Source organism: Mus caroli, chromosome 2 (assembly GCF_900094665.2).
Source record: "Mus caroli chromosome 2, CAROLI_EIJ_v1.1, whole genome shotgun sequence".
Classification (NCBI taxonomy): Eukaryota; Metazoa; Chordata; class Mammalia; order Rodentia; family Muridae; genus Mus; species Mus caroli.
The window spans coordinates 113,230,622-113,249,779 of NC_034571.1; the positions used below are offsets into that span (position 1 = coordinate 113,230,622).

The 19,158-nt window shown below is 39.0% G+C and overlaps 2 protein-coding genes across 4 annotated transcripts in view; one reads left to right on the plus strand and one right to left on the minus strand.

Annotated features, from left to right (window-relative positions):
* Positions 1-8,624, minus strand: part of Tmem87a (transmembrane protein 87A) — a 48,053-nt gene extending 39,429 nt beyond the window's left edge. For both annotated transcript variants that reach the window (XM_021182494.2, XM_021182509.2), the window contains exons 1-3: positions 8,352-8,624; positions 7,159-7,219; positions 1,768-1,853 (exon numbers count right to left, since the gene is read on the minus strand). In XM_021182494.2, coding sequence (XP_021038153.1) covers positions 1,768-1,853; positions 7,159-7,219; positions 8,352-8,507 — 303 coding nt within the window. In that variant the 5' untranslated portion in view covers positions 8,508-8,624. The remainder of the gene's footprint in view (positions 1-1,767; positions 1,854-7,158; positions 7,220-8,351) is intronic.
* The window catches only part of Ganc (glucosidase alpha, neutral C), a 58,001-nt gene continuing 47,185 nt past the window's right edge, over positions 8,343-19,158 (plus strand). Inside the window, exons 1-3 of one of the 2 annotated variants that reach the window (XM_029484480.1) lie at positions 8,343-9,506; positions 10,722-10,784; positions 17,053-17,161. In XM_029484480.1, the coding sequence (XP_029340340.1) occupies positions 9,478-9,506; positions 10,722-10,784; positions 17,053-17,161 (201 nt within the window). In that variant the 5' untranslated portion in view covers positions 8,343-9,477. The remainder of the gene's footprint in view (positions 9,507-10,721; positions 10,785-17,052; positions 17,162-19,158) is intronic. The other variant, XM_021182437.2, reaches the window with a different exon arrangement.

The following is a 19,158-nucleotide window of genomic DNA, read 5'->3' on the forward strand; positions in this document are numbered from 1 at the left end:
AACCAAATTCTAGAACCATCATTTCTCTAAATTCTTCAGTTTTTTCCAAACATATATATGTAAATGTATTATAACACACAAACACAGACACACACACACTCACACACATATGTATATATCCGTAATCTTATGTAAAACAGGGAGTACCCATGGAAGCTACAGGTTTTTAGCTGGAGTTACAGGAAGTTTTTTTTGTTTGTTTGTTTCTTTTTTTGGCTTTTTCAAGACAGGGTTTCTCTGTGTAGCCCTGGCTGTCCTGGAACTCACTCTGTAGACCAGGCTGGCCTCGAACTCAGAAATCCGCCTGCCTCTGCCTCCCGAGTGCTGGGATTAAAATTAAAGGTGTGTGTCACCACGCCCGGCTACAGGCAGTTTTGAGCTGTTCAATTGGGTGCTCAAAACAAAACTCCTGTCCTCTGCTCTTAACACTGAGCTCCATCCCAACTTTATATAATGAAAGCAAAAGCAATCACCAACCCTCCTGTAAAACTTCAATACAGAAGCTGGGGATGTAGCATAGTTGGCCCTGTTTGCTTAGCATGAATGAAGCCCTGGTTTATATTCCCACTGCATAAAATCAGGCACAGCTCAGCACTTAAGAGTACCGGCTGCTCTTCTGGGGGAGCCCAGGTTCAATTCCAAACACCCACATGCAAGGTCATAGCTATCTGTAACTCTACTTCCAGAGATTCTGACACTCTCTTCTGGTCTTCAAGAGTACTACACACATGTAGTATACAGTCACATAAAATACAGAAACATGAAAAATAAAGTCTTTAAAAGTACAATACACACCTGGGAACATTATAATATGTATATTGGCTTATCCATTAATTTTTTTAAAATTTATATTCATTAAAAGTGTTACTTATACCAGGTGGTGTTAGCACATGCCTTTAATACCAGCACTTGGGAGGCAGAGGAAGGTGGATCTGTGAGTTCGAAGTCAGCCTGCTCTATAGAGTGAGCTCCAGGATAGCCAAGGCTACACAGAGAAACCCTGTCTTAAAAAAACAAACAAAAAATGTTACTTAAATGAATACATAATGAGCTTATTATTGCTACTTTAAAACAATGAATATCTCATTTTTTTAAATTTTAATAAAAATAATCTATTTAAAAATGATTTTATTATATTATGTGTATGGGTGTTTTTGCTATGTGTATGTCTGTAAACCAAGTATATGCCTGGTGCCTGCAGAGACCAGAAGTCAGATCTGGAACTGAAGCTGTGGAAAGTTGTGAGCTAGCATGTGAGTCCTGGGAACTGAACTCAGGTTCTCTGGAAGGGCAGCCAGTGCTCTCAACCACTAAGCCATCTCTTTAGCCCTGTTTTAATTTCTAAAAGAGGAAACCAAACAAACAAACAAAAGCCTTGTGGAGGACCAGAAAAATTGCTCAGCAAGTAAAGGAACCTGCTGCCAAGTCTGGTGACCTGAGTTAAGTCCCTAGAACCTACACAAGTGTCTTCTGACATTCGTACTCATGTCATGGCTTATGTGTGCACCAATACCACAATAAACTCAAATGTTTAAAACACAGTTTTTAAAAAAGGTTTTTTAAGCCCACATTTTTTTTTTAAAGGCTATGAATTCCGAGACTGAAAGTCTGAGAACTGCTGACACAAGCCTACAGACTGAGACTCCTAGGCTACGGTTTTAGCTCTGATGGGCCATAAGTACCACTACTCTTTCTGTGTAAAGTTAGGAGGCTGGGACCAGATAACCATTACGTCACAGGAAAAGTCTGTAGTTTCATGTTCTTTACCTTGAAATTGTAGATTTCATTGTAGCAATCAGCACTTTTCAGAAACCAGGTTATATTTAAAGACTGGTCACAAGGCTCTCCATCAACTATGAAAGAAGAAATCACTGTAAACATGAGAGGATTCCAAATGAAGCATTCTTTCAGCATCTCTCTATTAACTTATATTCTTTTTATTTTCCACCCTAGCTTAGATACTCAATATCTTTGAACATAAGGAATTCGGGTCACACAAAGAACTCTTTGTTCCTTTTTCTTATGCTTGTTTTGAGGCAGGATTTGAGGCCATCCGTCCGTTGCGGCCTCCAAGTGTTGAGATTACAGCAGGAGTGAGCTACATTCCCGGATTCCTAGTAGCCTTTAGATAATGACATCACTGCTGCCTCAGAAATAATAGCTAGGCAAGTTTTCTTTCTTTAACCTCTTTGGACTGTAGATCTATTTCTATGCCCCAGAACCTCAAATGTCTAGTCTTATATACTATTCAAGTATTTACCAGGCAGAACACACACATACAAACGTTCAATATTTGAGTGTTAGATTAAGAGGGGAACGGGGAAAAACAAATGTTCAAAGATCATTTAAAGGTCCACAATTTTACTGGAGAAATACAGAAAAACAGTATATAGTAATAGAGTAATAGAGAGGGATAGTGTAATACTTATGATTGTTAAGCGGTTTTCAAACAGACCCACTGAGAGGAAAATTCATGGCTTGGACTTTGAAAATTGGCAAGAATGCACAAAGGGGCCTAGAGGAATGGCCCAGCAGTAAGAGCACTGGCTGCTCCTCCAGAAGACCGAGGTTCAGCTTCTTTCTTTCTTTTTTTTTTTTTTACCCACTTGGGAGTCCATGGCTGCTTGTTATTCCTGTCCTGAGGATCTGACCTGACACCCCCTATCTACCCTTATTGATACCACCAACTTAGCTCAGGTTCAGCGAGAGACCCTGTTTCAAGTCAATAAAGTGGAGACAGACAGATATACATTTGACATCCTTCTCTGACCTGCAGAGGCTCACACACACAAACACCTATACATACATACATACATACACCATATTATGTATACATACAACAAAACCCCACATAGTTTGGAACCTAGAACTTGATACTCTAAAGAACCAAAGCACCACTCTGCAGATGTGAGAAGGTAAATCCAACTGTCCTGAGAGGCAGGGCAAGATACCAGAGACTCCTCTGTGTAGACATGCCAAAAATAAACATGATGGCAGGACTGGGTATTGCTTGCCTGTAATCCTAGCACTTAGCAGGTGGAAACAGGAGGATCAGGAGTTCAGGGCCAACTTCAGCTACATGAGACTATCTCCAAAAGCAAAACAAAAACAAAACAAAACAAAAAGAAACAAACAAAAAACACATGACTGCATTTAAAATTTAACTTTTGGCTCACAACAAAACAAACATCTAATCAAAACTTCCTCTTTGATTCCAGCTTTGGATGAAACAAAACACTAAAGACTCCTTAATTTTTCAAGTGTAACAAAAAATCAGTATGACTACATTTAGGAATCTTCTTTTTTATTTATTTACTTACTTTATATGTATGAATATTCTACTTACATGTATGTCTGTATCATGTGTATCCTAGAATTAGAGTTATGTACAGTTGTGAATCACCATTTGGAGTACTGGGAATTGAACTTGGGTCTTCTGCAAGAACAAGTGCTCTTAACCACCAATCCATCTTTTTAGCCCCAGTAATCTACTTTAATTCATTACAAAAGATGCAACCAGAAAGCTATAACCCATATCTTGAATCCTAGCACTTGGGAGACAGAGGCAAGCAGATCTCTGTGAGCTCCAAGCCTGCCTGGTCTACATAGTGAGTTCTAGGATACCCAGGACTACATAGAGAGACTCTCTTAAAAACCAAAAATTAATTAATTAGTTAATTAATTAATGTTAATATAATAAAAATAAGCAAATAAAAGGTTTCTAGCTTTGTTTTTAATGGTTTTTCTCAAATAACCTTTAAAAAAGTTTTTTTACTTATTATTTTATGTATACGGTTGTTTTGCCTGTTTTGTCTATGTACCATTTATGAGTCTGATGCTCAGAAAGGACAGAAGAGGGTGTCAGATCCCTGGAACTTGAGTTACAAATGATTACAAACTGATGTGTGGGTGCTGGAATCAAACCTGGGTCCTCTGAAAGGGTAGCTAGAGCCATCTTTCCAGCCCCTAAACTAATTTTTAAATATCTAGCACAGTTTTTGCAGAGCTCTACTAAAATATGCAAAATTCTGACCATCTGATAACTTATGGAAAAGATATCAAGGAAATTATAATTTGGCTAGTAACGGGAGAACATAAAAAGATAGGGATTAGCCAGGCGGTGGTGACACACGCCTTTAATCCCAGCACTTGAGAGGCAGAGGCAGGTGGATTTCTGAGTTTGAGGCCAGCCTAGTCTACAAAGTGAGTGCCAGGACAGCCAGGGCTATACAAAGAAACCAAAAAAAAAAAAAGATAGGGATTGCTAGTTTAAAGTCCAAAAACAGGGCCAGCAAAATGGGTCAGGGAATAAGTCTAAAGAGCTAAGTTTTATCCCAGGATGCACACGGTAGAAGACAACAGACTCTAGCAAGTGGCCTCTGACTTCCACACATACACCATGCAATGCCTTCATTCACAAGGTTACAGAAAGTAAGTGGAATGATAGATAGATAGATAGATAGATAGATAGATAGATGGATTTTTTTAGGTCCTTACAAAAAGATATGCTGGGGGCTGGCAAGATGGCTCAGTGGGTAAGAGCACTGAGTGCTCCTCCAAAGGTTGAGTTCAAATCCCAGCAACCACATGGTGGCTAACAACCACCCATTAATGAGATCTGACGCCCTCTTCTGGTGTGTCTGAAGTCAGCTACAGTGTACTTATATATAATAGTAAATAAATCTTTAAAATAACAACAAAAAGAGATATGCTGGGAATTTTGTTTCAAACATAAAGTAAGGTAAGTATTAAAGGACAGATAAGACAATATTTAGAACTTTGAACAATAAGCCTTGAGAGACAAAGAACATGGTCCTACCTAAGCTATGGAAGGCATACACCATAATCATAAAGTATAAAATCAAAGAAACTATGGAGATAACAAAGAAAAACTAAAAACAAGATTTAAGGAGCCTTGGATCTTTCAAAAAAAACCCCAAAATGTAGACATTTTAAAATATGCAGATTGTTAAACTTGGTGAAATACCATGAGGTCAAAAACAAACTAGAAAAAGACAAACTAGAAAAGACATAGAGGAGTACAACACAAATCTTCAAGCTGTGCTAAGCAACTCCATCCTTCCACTCCTCACAGCTATGAGTAACAGCCAGAAAACCAACCTCACAAGACAAGAGTAAACTGGTTCAAATCAACTTAAGTCATTAGGAGACATTTTCACAGATGTGGTATTGTCCCAAGTGTTTTTCTGTGGCTGGACAAAACATCCTGACAAAAAATAACTGGGGGAAGAAAGGGTTTTAGTATAAAGTAATTGGAGTGAAGTCAAGGCAGCAGGAAATCGAGGCAGCTAATCACATCACATCCACACCCAAAATCACGGAGGGAGAATTAATGCATGCATTCATGCTGTTCAACTCAGATTTCTCCTACACAATTCAGGACCCAAACCCTGCTTACATTTCGATTGGAACTTCCCCCACTGATTAACATAATCAACACAATCCCACACACACGCCCACTGACCAACCAGATCTAGACAACCCCTCATTCAGATTCTTTTCCCAAGTTACTCTGAGTTGTGCTGATGACAATTAAAACTAAGGATCACGAATTTATTCTTCACAGGAATTTTACCTGCTCCTTTCACTCCCACTCGAGTGAAAGCCCAGTGACAGAAGAGAGTTTTTCTACCACTTCTCTGGTACCTATGAGTACTCAGCACACAAAGGTTATTTTACAACCACTTATTAAACAAAAGAATATAATCACCCAATTTAATTGCATTTTCAAGGAGAAAGGCATGCTCAAAAAAAAAAAAACAAAAAACAAAACAAAACACATGAACCAAGATTTAGTAGTTCATGTCTAATAATCCTAGCACTTGAGAAACTGAACCTAAGGCTGGCCTTGGGCTACATAGTAAGAACCTATTTCAAAAAACAGAGAAGCCTGGTAGGCCGTGGTGGTGCACCACCTTTAATCCCTGCACTTGGGGGGGGGGGGGGCAAAGATAGATGGATCTCGGTGAGTTCCAGGCCAGCCTGACGTACAGAGTGAATTCCAAGACAGTCACAAAGCTACAGAGAAAAACTCTGTCTCCAAACAAACAAACAAAGTCACATGACAGTGATGATCTAGAATACTATCCCCATCTCAAAAACAGAGCTACCCATGATCATGTACTTCCTAAAATTAAAAAAAAAAAAAAACCCTTTCAGAACTAAGAGGAGTTTTTAGTACACCCAGGACAGGTTAGCTTCAGATCTTTTGTTTCTCTCACTAGAAAAACTGGCTTTCGTCTATACAGTCCCTATTTCCTGGTAATATCCTTGAACTCAATGTTCCTTGAAGTGTTAAACACTCCCTTGGTAAACATACTGAGTATCTTAGTCAATGGTCTCACAATCTTGGGCCATGTTTTCAGTAAACAGCTAACAAGCACACAAGCACAAAATCTTGTCCTGACTCAGAACAGATTTAAAAATGATGTAAGCACTCTACAAACAAAATTAAATATAATTCAACTGAAATATGATTAAAAAATAATTTATGTACATAAATATACATACACACTGTATAACGTACAGCCCATATGAATTCAATAAAGTATACATTAAGTATGTAATACAAATATATAAGCTATATATAATAGTGTATCTATACATAACATAGCAAACTGAAAAACAAGAGAATAAGACAATAAAAATTCATATAAGTACTCAGAATATTACTCACAGATAGGACTTATAAATTAAATATTTTTATCTAAACAGTGCCAGGTTATTAAAGTTCTGGACTTAAAAATACATTAAGGGGCTAGGGAGATGGCTTTGTTGGTAAGATGCTTGCCTGTCACAGCAAGCATCAGTACCTGAGTTCAAATTCCTAGCATCCATGTAAAAATCCATGCCTGTAATTCCAGTGCCAAAGAAACAGGCAGGAAGATCCCTGAGGCTGGCTGGTCAGCCAGTCTAGCCAAACCTCAAGCTCCAAGTTCAAGGAGAGAGTCCTTGTCTCAAAAAACAGGACTGACAGCAACTGAGGAAGACACAAGTAACTGACCTCTGACCTTCACACACATGCATACATGTTCCTACATGCACACAAATGCACGCACACACAGAAGCAAACTAGGGTAGAGAATAATTTTCTAAGTTTAAAAGGTCCGAATAACTCAATGAAGTTTAGAAACTCACATTTCAGTAAGATGGTAGTATTTCTGAAAAGAATCTTTCCAAAATTAAAATAACCTTTCCCCTGAAAAGATAAAGGGAAGATAATTAACATCAGAGCATTTCGATTTTCAAGGCAGAATATGAATACCTACATTTATAAAATATTCAAATTAATTTTCTTAATCAAAAAGACAGTAACAACATTTCTTTTAGTGAAAGTCAATCATATCCTAACTAATGGCTCTAGCGGCTCCCCACAGGCCACAGAGCAGGGACTCTGAGTGGGAGCTGCTACAAATTTCAACCTAACTTCAAAGTGGCTTGAGCTGGACAGTTCCTTTTTTACTCACGAATCATCCCTCAGAACAACCGACTTTTGAATAACCTTTCAGCAGTTTTACTTTTACATGTAAAAGGACTTAACTATTAATCATTTCAGTAACAAACAGAAAACTACTACTCAAAGTTACCAACGTGAATACAACCTGTAATATTTGCCATATAAATGTACAGTGAACAGGACAAAAAAAAAAAAAAAGAAGCAAAAAAGGTCAACGAAATGGCTAATGGTTTTTAAAGCAGTTCTCACCAAAATCTGGTTTTTGTGGTTCAAAGTACTGTAATTAGTCAAACGAGATTCTAAAATGGGTCGACTTATCAGTTAACTATCCAAACAAAAGACTATCCTTACCACACAACATTTTAGAATTGTTTCCTTTTGGCTATTCCCATGTTAAAATGCATTTTTGAATGTCCAAGTCCCCTAATCACAAAAAACGTTTCCAAGTTTAAACCAAATCAAAACCCTTCATCAGTAGGACTATTTTTACAAACACACACACACAGAATTAAAAATAAAGACTTCTATTCACATCTCCCTTTCATCCAACCCTAGCTTACTGGATTTTGTAACATTCTAGCTGAAAGAGAAACTACTATCTCTACCTGTGTATTAAGTTTCTCTCCTGTTCCATGCTTAAAGTTCTGTTAGTTTCCCGGTAAGAACTCGCTTGGCCCCTGACACTCCTCGCCTACAGCAAATAGCTCAGCTCTGAGCTCAGGGCAGGTGGGATCCAGTCGGCAGCTACACGGACGCTCTGGGTATTCCACTCACATTGGGAACCCGACTTTCCAGAAATCTTCCTGGACCCCTTGGGCCACCGTAGCCCCACCTCTTACCCCACTCCAGGCTCAGTAGCGACCCCAACACTCACCGACGGCATCGGAATGTGCCACTTGGATCTATCTGCAGCAAACACGGGTGCTGGACCTGCACCAAGAAACGACAATGGGAACGGCTGCGCCCCTAAAAGAAGAAAAATAACAGGAGACACCTGAAGCCACGCAGCCACCGCCATCTTCACAGCCATGAAGCGCCTACCCAAAGTATTGAGCCTCCTTCCGGCTAGGTAGTTCCGCCTTCTTCCGGCTCGTCCCACCCTCTTCCGGCGCTACTTTGTGGGCGGGATTATCCGGGTCCTTGGAACTGTGCTTCTTCCCACAGACGCTCAGAGCGCCCCAGAAACTTTGAGCCTACTGTGCAGGCGTCCTCCTGTTTCCCAGTGATCGTGGCCTGGAGGTGAACTAACAGAGTTTTGAGGTCTAGTGCTTCCCTCTGTTCTTCCAGTCCTTAAAGGAACTCAGTGCAGCGGTCAAGCCTTTGCTTTTCCTGCTTCTTCCCGCCCCTCATCCTTTCCAAGTCAAGGTCAGGCGCCGGCCAGACGTCTGTGGAAGCGCGCACACTGGATGCATGATTGACATCCAGTACCGATCAGTTCTCTGGCTGTCGAGCTGTGGCAACAGAGCCTGGAATGTGGCGGGGCTGGAGTAGAAACAATTCATGCGCTCCAAAGTCCCTTTTGACCCTGAAAGACTGTGGGGCAGCTGCAGCATAGTTTGACAGGAGACATCAGCGTCCAGCAGTGATCCAGACTGTACTCCCCATTCGAAACTAAAAGTGAGGAGAGATCAGGTCAGCTTTCGGTATTGTAGAGTGACAGCCACTGAGACTGACCCTTATCGGTGGTGCTTCCTGTTTCTCACACTCTAGATTTTAACCTCTAGGGCAGCGAGCACATCTCCGCCAATAAAAGCAAAGTTCATCAGCTACTCTCAACCTAGAAATATTTACCAAGTACTTTATCCCTGTAAATACGCTGGTTTACGCTTGAGATAATACCAGATGAAAAAAAAATAAGATTGGCTTCTGCCCGAAGGGGACTTTTGACTGTGATGAAGTACGGGTTATAATTTAGCAAGCCTGCTTGTCACCGGTTTTTTAAAGATCGCCTGAGACTGGCCTGAGAGTTAGGAGCCAGGCAGAGTTAACATCCCTGTGCCATGGAAGCAGCTGAGAAAGAGGAAATCAGGTAAAGGGCAATTGCTCTCCCCCCCAAGAACTGACTCCAAAAACAACCTTTTAGCTTTGATGGCTTCACTTATGTTTTAAAGCACTTCCTTGAATGCTTGCTTTTTGCTTCGTCGTTCTTTATTGGTTCTGCAGGGATTTGGGTAATGTTAATAGCTAACCTCTCATAAAGTACTTTCAGGAGGATTAGATAAGTTTAACAGTGGAAAGGTTGCCTTCCAAACTCTTAAGACATGGATTTTAAGCGGGCTGCCCCTCCCCAAGGCTCATTCTTCGAAACTGGAAACGGAAGACAGCAAGGTCTCCTCATGTTTGCACACTGGATTAAAATAAACGGTGCCAAAACCGGAGTTTAATGAGGGTATTTCTTTCTTTCTTTTTTTCTTTTTTCACTATAAAAGTTTCTTGGCATGACTAGGTGTGTTCTATCTCTCCCGACCTGTTTTTATAGTTTAGCTTTTTTCAAAATCATGGACTCACTAACTGCAGGTGCAGAAAGCCACACCTCTTCACCAAAGCGAGTGCTCCCCACCCTCCAATCCCCTTATAGCTTATAGTTGTTTTAACCAGAGAAAGGCTAATCGAAATACATATAAATAGTAGTAATGTATATCTTATTACATTTTATTCCAGATACAGTTCTGGAAACTTGATGTTAAGGAATATTAACCTATAGATTGTTGGAATCCTCTTAGCAATTTTTCCTTTTTCTGTATTTGTTTCTATTCTGACTCTTGCACCTACACATATCTTTTTTTTTTTAGAGGATTCAAAGCCTTATCTTGCAGTTGTATGTTAGATTTTAATAGAACATTTAGGTACACTGTGTCTTCAGGTCTAAACTCTCTGGAAGTATATGTCCTGAAAATATTTTGCTCTTTAAAAAGGAGAGTAAGTTGCTTGTTTGGCTTGGTTTAGATTTCAGGTTGTGGCTATTATCTTAAAAGTGCCTTCCTCATAAGAGTCAATGCTCCTTTCCCGTAGCTTTCAGACTACGCCTATGAAACTATTTTGTTATTCATTTTGGTAGTTTTACAAAAGGGTATTGTTCTGCAGCTCACATTCTGTCACCCCATGAAGTCTTATATTACAGCAGTGACACAGTTTTGGGTACAGAATAAGTTCCAAACGTTTGTACCATCATTAGGGAAGGTACAGAAATTGAGCTCACAATTCTTATGTAAAATATATTTCTTTAAAATGTCTTCTGATTTAGTGTTGAAGATGAAGCAGTGGATAAAACTATTTTCAAAGACTGTGGCAAGATTGCATTCTACAGGTAAGTAAATATTTCACCCAGAAGGAAATTCTCCACGGAATTCCCAAATTATTCCCACTAGGCTTTTGAGAACTGAGGGGATAAGGTCATACTCTTTAGGAAATCTAATATTTACTATTCAATTATTTAAATTGTGTTTTATTTTAAAAGCCAAAGTACTTTTAAATAATTTTTAAATGTGTGTCCTCCCAAAGATAATTAACTTAGTTGGTTTGAAACTCACATAGAAAGAAATAGATTAAAAGTACTACTCCTACCTCTACTTTCTCATCCTCGTTCTCTTCTCCCTTTAAATGCACATATTTATTCATTTCTTATGTATTCTTCCAGTGTTCTTTGTAACTACATATATTCTTATAGCACCTCTTTGTTTATACCTACAAATAAATTCATATATACATTGTTCTGTGCCCCCTCTCTGTCTGCTTTGTATCTTAGTCTGGAAAGCTTCTGCTTCAGGACTTGGAGATTTCCCTCTCTGCTCACAGTATCCCACTGGGTAGACGCACTATAATTTATTGGGTTCCAGTTCCACTTGTTACAGTCTTGGGCTGTTGTTTCTTCTTAATCTTTTGCTATGAGAGTTCCACCATATGAAGAGCTGTGCATGTCATTTCCTATACACATGAATGATTTGTAATATAGTTTTCTAGGAGTGGAACTGGAGATGTGGTTCAGCCATAGAGCACTTCCTTATGTGCAAGGCTCTGGGCCTGATCCTTAGCACTGAAGAAAAACAAGAGGAAAACAACAACAGAAGCAGGATTTCTAAGAATTCAACTATTGAATTGAAGAGTAAATAACCTTGAAATGTGTTGACTATTGATAGATTTGCCTCTGTAGGGGTCTTTTATACTTACTTTAACATTCTATGAGGCTATTTGAGACTAAAAAACAATGTGGAGGTCCTTGATCCACTTGGACTTGAGCCTTGTACAGGGAGATAAGAATGGATCTATTCAAATTCTTCTACATGATAATTGCCAGTTGTGCTAGCACCATTTGTTGAAGATGCTGTTTTTTTCCCACTGGATGGTTTTCGCTCCTTTGTCAAAGATCAAGTGATCATTGGTGTGTGGGTTCATTTCTGGGTCTTCAGTTCTATTCCATTGATCTACCTGCCTGTCACTGTACCAATACCATGCAGTTTTTATCATTATTGCTCTGTAGTACAGCTTGAGGTCAGGGATGGTGATTCCCTCAGAAGTTCTTTTATTGATGAGAATAGTTTTCCCTATCCTGGGTTTTTTTAGTATTGCAGATGAATTTGAGAATTGCTTTCTAACTCTATGAGGAATTGAGTTGGAATTTTGATGGGGTTTGCATTGAATCTGTTGATGGCTTTCAGCAAGATGGCCATTTTTACTATATTAGTTCTGCCAATCCACGAGCATGGGAAATCTTTCCATCTTCTGAGTTCTTCTTCGATTTTCTTCTTCAGAGACTTGAAGTTCTTATCATATAGATCTTTCACTTGTTTGATTAGAGTCACACCAAGATATTTTATATTGTTTGTGACTATTGTGAAGGGTGTCATTTCCCTAATTTTTTTCTCAGCCCGTTTATCCTTTGAGTATAGGAAAGCTACTGACTTGTTTGAGTTAATTATCCGGCCACCTTGCTGAAGCTGTTTATCAGGTTTAGGAGTTCTCTGGTGGAATTTTTGGGGTCACTTAAGTATACTATCATATTATCTGCAAATAGTGATATTTTGACTTCTGCCTTTCTAATTTGTAGTCCTTTGACCTCCTTTTGTTGTCTAATTGCTCTAGCTAGAACTTCAAGTACTATATTGAATAGATAGGGAGAGAGAGAGAGCAGCACTGTCTAGCCCCTGATTTTAGTGGGATTGCTTCAAGTTTCTCTCCATTTAGTTTGATGTTGGCTACTGATTTGCGGTATATTGCTTTTACTATGCTTAGGAATGGGCCTTGAATTCCTGATCTTTCCAAGACTCTAACATGAAGGGATGCTGAATTTTGTCAAATGCTTTTTCAGCATCTAATGAAATGATCATGTGTTTTTTTTTTCAGTTTGTTTATATTAGTGGATTACATTGATGGATTTCTGTATATTGAACCATCCCTGCACCCCTGGGATGAAGCCTACTTGATCATGGTGAATGATCATTTTAATGTGTCCTTGGATTTAGTTTGTGAGAATTTTGTTGAGTATTTTTGCATTGATATTCATAAGGGAAATTGGTGAAGTTCTCTTTCTTTGTTGGGCCTTTGTGTGGTTTTGGTATCAGTCTAACTCTGGCTTCACAGAACAAATTGGGTAGTGTTCCGTTCTATTTTGTGGAATAGTTTGAAGAGTGTTGGTATTAGGTCTTCTTTGAAGGTCTGATAGAATTCTACATTAGACCCAGCTGGTCCTGGGCTTTTTTTCATTGGGAGATTTTTAATGACTGCTTCTATTTCTTTAGGGGTTATGGGACTATTTGGATGGTTAATCTGATCCTGATTTAACTTTGGTATGTGGTATCTGTCTAGAAACTTGTCCATTTCATCCAGATTTTCCAGTTTTGTTGAATACAGACTTTTGTAGTAGGATCTGATGATTTTTTTAATTTCCCCTGTTTCAGTTGTTATATCTCCTTTTCTTTTTTTTTTTTTTTTTTTTTTTTTTTTTTTTTTTTTTTTTGGCTTTTTGGCTTTTTGGAGACAGGGTTTCTCTGTATAGTTCTGGCTGTTCTCGAACTCACTCCTTTTCATTTCTGATTTTGTTAATTTGGATACTGTCTCTGTGCCCTCTGGTTAGTCTGGCTAAGGGTTTATCTATCTTGTTGATTTTCTCAAAGAACCATCTCCTGGTTTCGTTGATTCTTTGTATAGTTCTTTTTGTTTCTACTTGGTTGGTTTCAGCCTTGGTTTGATTATTTCCCGCTGTCTACACCTCTTGGGTGAATTTGCTTCTTTTTGTTCTAGGAATTTCAGGTGTGCTGTCAAGCTGCTATGCTCTCTCCAGTTTCTTTATGGAGGCACTCAGAGCTATGAGTTTTCCTCTTAGCACTGCTTTCATTGTGTCCATAAGTTTGGGTATGTTGTGCCTTCATTTCATTAAGGTCTAATTTCTTTATTTCTTCCTTAACCAACTTTTCATTGAGTAGGGCATTGTTCAGCTTCCATGTGTATTTGGGCTTTCTGTTGTTTTTATTGCTATTGAAGACCAGTGTTAGTCTGATAGGATGCATGGGATTTTTTCAGTCTTGATGTATCTGTTGAGGCCTGTTTTGTGACTGATTATATGGCCAATTTTGGAGAAGGTACCATGAAGTGCTGAGAAGAAGTATATTCTTTTGTTTTAGGATGAAATTTTCTATAGATATCTGTTAAATCCATTTGGTCCATATCTTCTGTTAGTTTCAATGTGTCTCTATTTAGTTTGTGTTTTCATGATCTGTCCCTTGATGGAAGGAGAGTGTTGAAGTCTCCCACTACTATTGTGTGAGGTGCAATGTGTGCTTTGAGCTTTAGTAAAGTTTCTTTTATGAATGTGGGTGCCCTTGGATTTGGAGCATAGATGTTCAGAATTGAGAGTTCTTCTTGGTAGATTTTTCCTTTGATGAGTATGAAGTGTTTTTGATAACTTTTGGTTGAAAGTCAATCTTATTTGATATTTGAATGGCTACTCCAGCTTGTTTTTTGGGACCATTTTCTTGAAAAATTGTTTTCCAGCCCTTTACTCTGAGATAGTGTCTGTCATTGACAGTTGTTGTGTCCGGCTAGCAGATCACAGCCTGGGTTTTAGCCTGGAAAGGCATTTTGGAAACCTGGAAGAGAAGAGGGGCTAGGCGGCGAGAAAAAGAAATGTAGCTAAGACAGGCATTTTGATTAAAGCTCAATTTTATTTGTTTCGACACTCAGTTATGAAGGAAGGGGGAGGGGACCCAACTCCCGCCAAATAATCTCGGGGTCCAGTAGCAGGGTGAGCACGTGTGTGGCTCCAAACAGCAAAGTGGCACGGTCCAGCAGTGGGCATGGCAGAACGAATGAGCAGGAAGCTCCACCCCTGAGCAAGCAGGTTTCAGGCTGGGGGAGGGGATGTTTCCTGTATGCAGCAAAATGCTAGGTACTGTTTATGTATCCAATTTGTTAGTCTGTGTCTTTTTATTGGGGAATTGAGTCCATTGATGTTAAGAGATTTTAAGGAATAGTGATTGTTGCATCCTGTTATTTTTTATGTTATTTTTATGTTTGTGTGGCTATCTTCTTGTGGGTTTGTTGAATGAAGATTACTTTCTTGCTTTTTCTGGGGTGTAGTTTCCCTCCTTGTATTGGCATTTTCCATCTATTATCCTTAGTAGGGCTGGATTTGTGGAAAGATAGTGTGTAAATTTGGTTTTGTCATTAAAATCACTTTTTAAATAGTCTACTTTGGAGAACTTCTTGGTTTAGTTGGTTCAAGAGCCTGATTTATATCTACTTTTTGGTGATGCTGAAACAGAAATCATCAAAAAAATCATCAAAATTAATTTTTTGTTTTTTGTTTTGATTGATTTGAGGTTTTTGTTTTACTCTTTATTTTGTTTGTTATTTGAGACAATGTCTCATTATGTAGATAACAATTACTTGCCTGCTTCTACCTTCTGAGTGCTGGGATTAAAGGTGCTCTACCACCATATCCAGCAAAAATTGTTTCACATATTTTTAAGTTTCTGTTTTAGCCACTGTCTCTTCTAGATAAAGAAAGGATGCCATTGTTAACTCAAAACAGTTACCTTGGGGGACTACATAATGAATGTTATTCACCTTGTTAAATTAATAGCCTATATCGAATTTCCACTAGACTCTATTGAATTATTACTAAAGGTCCATTTCCTGAAAAGGAGGAGGAAATTTAAGTTCATAAAAGTTTTTTGGGGGGGCTGGAAAGATGGCTCGGTGGTTAAGAGCACTGACTGCTCTTCCAGAGGTCTTGAATTCAAATCCCAGCAACTACATGGTGGCTCACTATCCATAATGAGATGTGATGCCCTCGTCTAGGGTGTCTGAAGACAGCTACAGTGTACTTACATATAATAAATAAATAAATCTTTTTAAAAGTTATTTTTCAAATGTAGGCTGGGGAAATGGCATAGGTGGTAAAGTACTTGCAAGAAGGCATGGGTTTTTATCCCTAGAACCTATTGGAAAGCTATTTTACCAGTCATAGGTACTTGCAATCTCCAGCACTGGGGGGGCAAAGACAAGGAGATCTCTAGGTCTTGCTGGCCAGCCAGCCTAGCGTACTTGGCCAGCCCTAGACTAGTAAGAGACACTGACTTAAAAATAAAAAGATGAGGCCGGGCGTGGTGGTGCACGCCTTTAATCCCAGCACTCGGGAGGCAGAGGCAGGCAGATTTCTGAGTTCGAGGCCAGCCTGGTCTACAAATTGAGTTCCAGGACAGCCAGGGCTATACAGAGAAACCCTGTCTCGAAAAACCAAAAAAAAAAAAAAAAAAAAAAAAAAAGAACAGTCCCTAAGGAATGTATCATTCCTGGGTTTGTTTGGTTTTTTTTTCTGTTCTCTCTCTCTCTCTCTCTCTCTCTCTTTCTCTCTCTCTCTCTCACACACACACACACAAAAGAAAGAAAGAAAGAAAGAAAGAAAGAAAGAAAGAAAGAAAGAAAGAAAGAAAGGAAGGAAGGAAGGAAGGAAGGAAGGAAGTTGCCCCACTTTCTCAGTAAAGAAGACAGGATGCCATTCTTCAAAAATATCATGTTGAAATTAGTATTATTTTAGCAATAATTTTTACTAGAATTCTAGTAGTATTGTATTCTTGGTACTTTATAGGCATACCAATGCTGTATATTGCCAGCCACTTACTGTGACAGTGACTTTACTGGTACTTACATGGTACAGTCTATTAGATGCAGATAGTCACAAGTAGTTCTCATAGATCTGTATACTTGTCTCATTTTGCTTTCTGTTCCTGGGATAAAGACCATAACCAAAATCAACCTGAAGAGGGAAGGTTTTATTTTATCTTATAAACTCCCAGTTACAGTCCATCATTGAGAGAAGTCAGAGCAGGAACTCAATGCAGGAACCTGGAGGCGGGACTGAAGCAGCATCTGTGGAGGAGTGCTGCTTTCTGACTTGCTCATACACCACCTGCAGCATCACCCACAATGGACTGGTCCCTCCCACATCAATAAGTTAATCAAGAAGAAGCCCTTACAGGCCAGTGATGAAGGCATATTCTAACGTTCTCTCCTTTCAAATGTCTCTACTTTGTGCCAAATTGATAAAACTTATCACACAATACTCTCTATATCTGTAGGCGGCAGAAACAGCAGCTCACCAAAAATACCACCTACCAGGCTTTGCTAGGCTCAGTCGACACAGAACAGGACAGCGCCAGGTTCCAAATCATCAGTGAAGCAACTAAGGTGAGATCGGAGAATAATTTGCTTTTGTGTTAATTGGGATTGAATTATATGCATTTCTATGACTGCTAATTTAAACTATGCCTCAGTGGAACTTTGCTAGAGAAGAACTATGATCTTTTTTCATATGTATATGTATATATACATATATACATATATGTGTACATATATATTGATTCTACATTTATTCATTAATTTTTGAGGTGGGGTTACATGTGACTGAGCTGACTTCTAACTTGCCATTTAACTGAGGTTTCCCTTGACTCCGATCCTCCTTCCTCTGCCTCCCAAGTACAGCGTTCACATGCATCTGCCACTATGCTCATTGGTTCTACTTTCACAGTGATGCAGATATCGATAGAGTTTGCCTGGGTGCCACACGTTTTTCTAGATGTTTTAAGTGTGTTATTTCCTCTTAACTTGTTTTTATAAAGCACCTAAGACATACAGTGTACTGTCCTCGATTATTAAGTAAGGAAAACAAAATCTAGAAAGACATTTGCCCAGTGTCACATAGGTGTATTTTTTCTGTCTTTCAAAGATCCATATATGCTCCAGAACTTTAATATAGAATACAGTTTCTCATGAAGCCTAAACAAGGGGCAGATTCAGCAAATGTCCAAATTTAGGCTAGGAAACAGGTAAGAGTGTTATGTAGTGGGAAACCCAAGACATGAGTCTTCTGTGTCCGAGCGGTTTCACTAGTATGTCACCATGGTTACTACAAACTAAAAGAATTCCCATAGGGCATCTTGAAAACTCTCAATTACCTTTCTTTTTTTTTTTTTTTTTTCCAGAGCTGAGGACCGAACCCAGGGCCTTGCAATTGCTAGGCAAGCGCTCTACCACTGAGCTAAATCCCTGACCCTTTGATTACCTTTCAGTTTACCACACTATGATGTGTCATAAAGATGGGTCAAGTGTTTTGAGCTGGACCAGAAAGCTCAAGCCACCTGATGCTTTACTCTAAGCCTTACTTTTTAGTACTACCACCTCCTCAAAGCATCCTGAGCTTCCAGAACCTCTCAGCCCAGTCTGAATTAACTGCTAATTTTTGAGACGGGAACCTAGTTCACTAAGACTGGTCAGGGTCCACTAACAGCTTACATACTGACTCCACCATCTCACCATTTCCCCTTCTCAGACATCAACTTTCAACTGAAAGTTATGTGAAATCCTCATGACTGCTGCCACTCCTGTCTTATAATGCTTTAATATGGAAACTCGTCAGAAAACAAAATAAAAATTATCGCACAACGTGGGCAGAAGGATCTATAAGACCTTAATTTAGAAACTATTAGTGTTAGCCAGGCGTGGTGGCACATGCCTTTAATCCCAACACTTAGGAGGCAGAGGCAGGCGGATTTCTGAGTTCGAGGCCAGCCTGGTCTACAAAGTGAGTTCCAGGACAGCCAGGGCTATACAGAGAAACCCTGTCTCGAAAAACCAAAAAAAAAAAAAAGAAAGAAAAAGAAAGAAAGAAAGAAAGAAAGAAAGATAAACAATTAGAACAATTAGTGTTTAGCAAACTTGACTCCCAATAATCAGAGAGCCTACAAGAGGCTTTCCAGGACTCTTTGCGCTTCCTACCAGATGTCAGGAACTTTCTTGTCTTGTTTGTTGTTGTTGTTTTCTGATAATTTTCTCATGTTCCTTCTTCTCTTCGTTGTGTCTGAAACAAGTTGTAATGACCATAATCTGGAAATAAAAATCTTGATCCTTCCTTGCGGAGGCTTAGTGTATAGAACTTCTTGAATAATCTACTATTATAAAGACATTGCAGCAAAGAAAATGAGGCAGAATTATTTCAAATACCAGTGATAAACCAAAATAAAATTCTCACCACCAATGCTGTGAGTGCCAGACTCCTGCATGTGCCTTCTCATGTCAGAGTAGATCATTCTTTCTCTTTGGATTCTGAACATTGAGAGGCAGACATAGACTAGTATATGGGTTGATATAAGTTATAAGTTAATGAGGGAACAGACCTAGCTTATGGC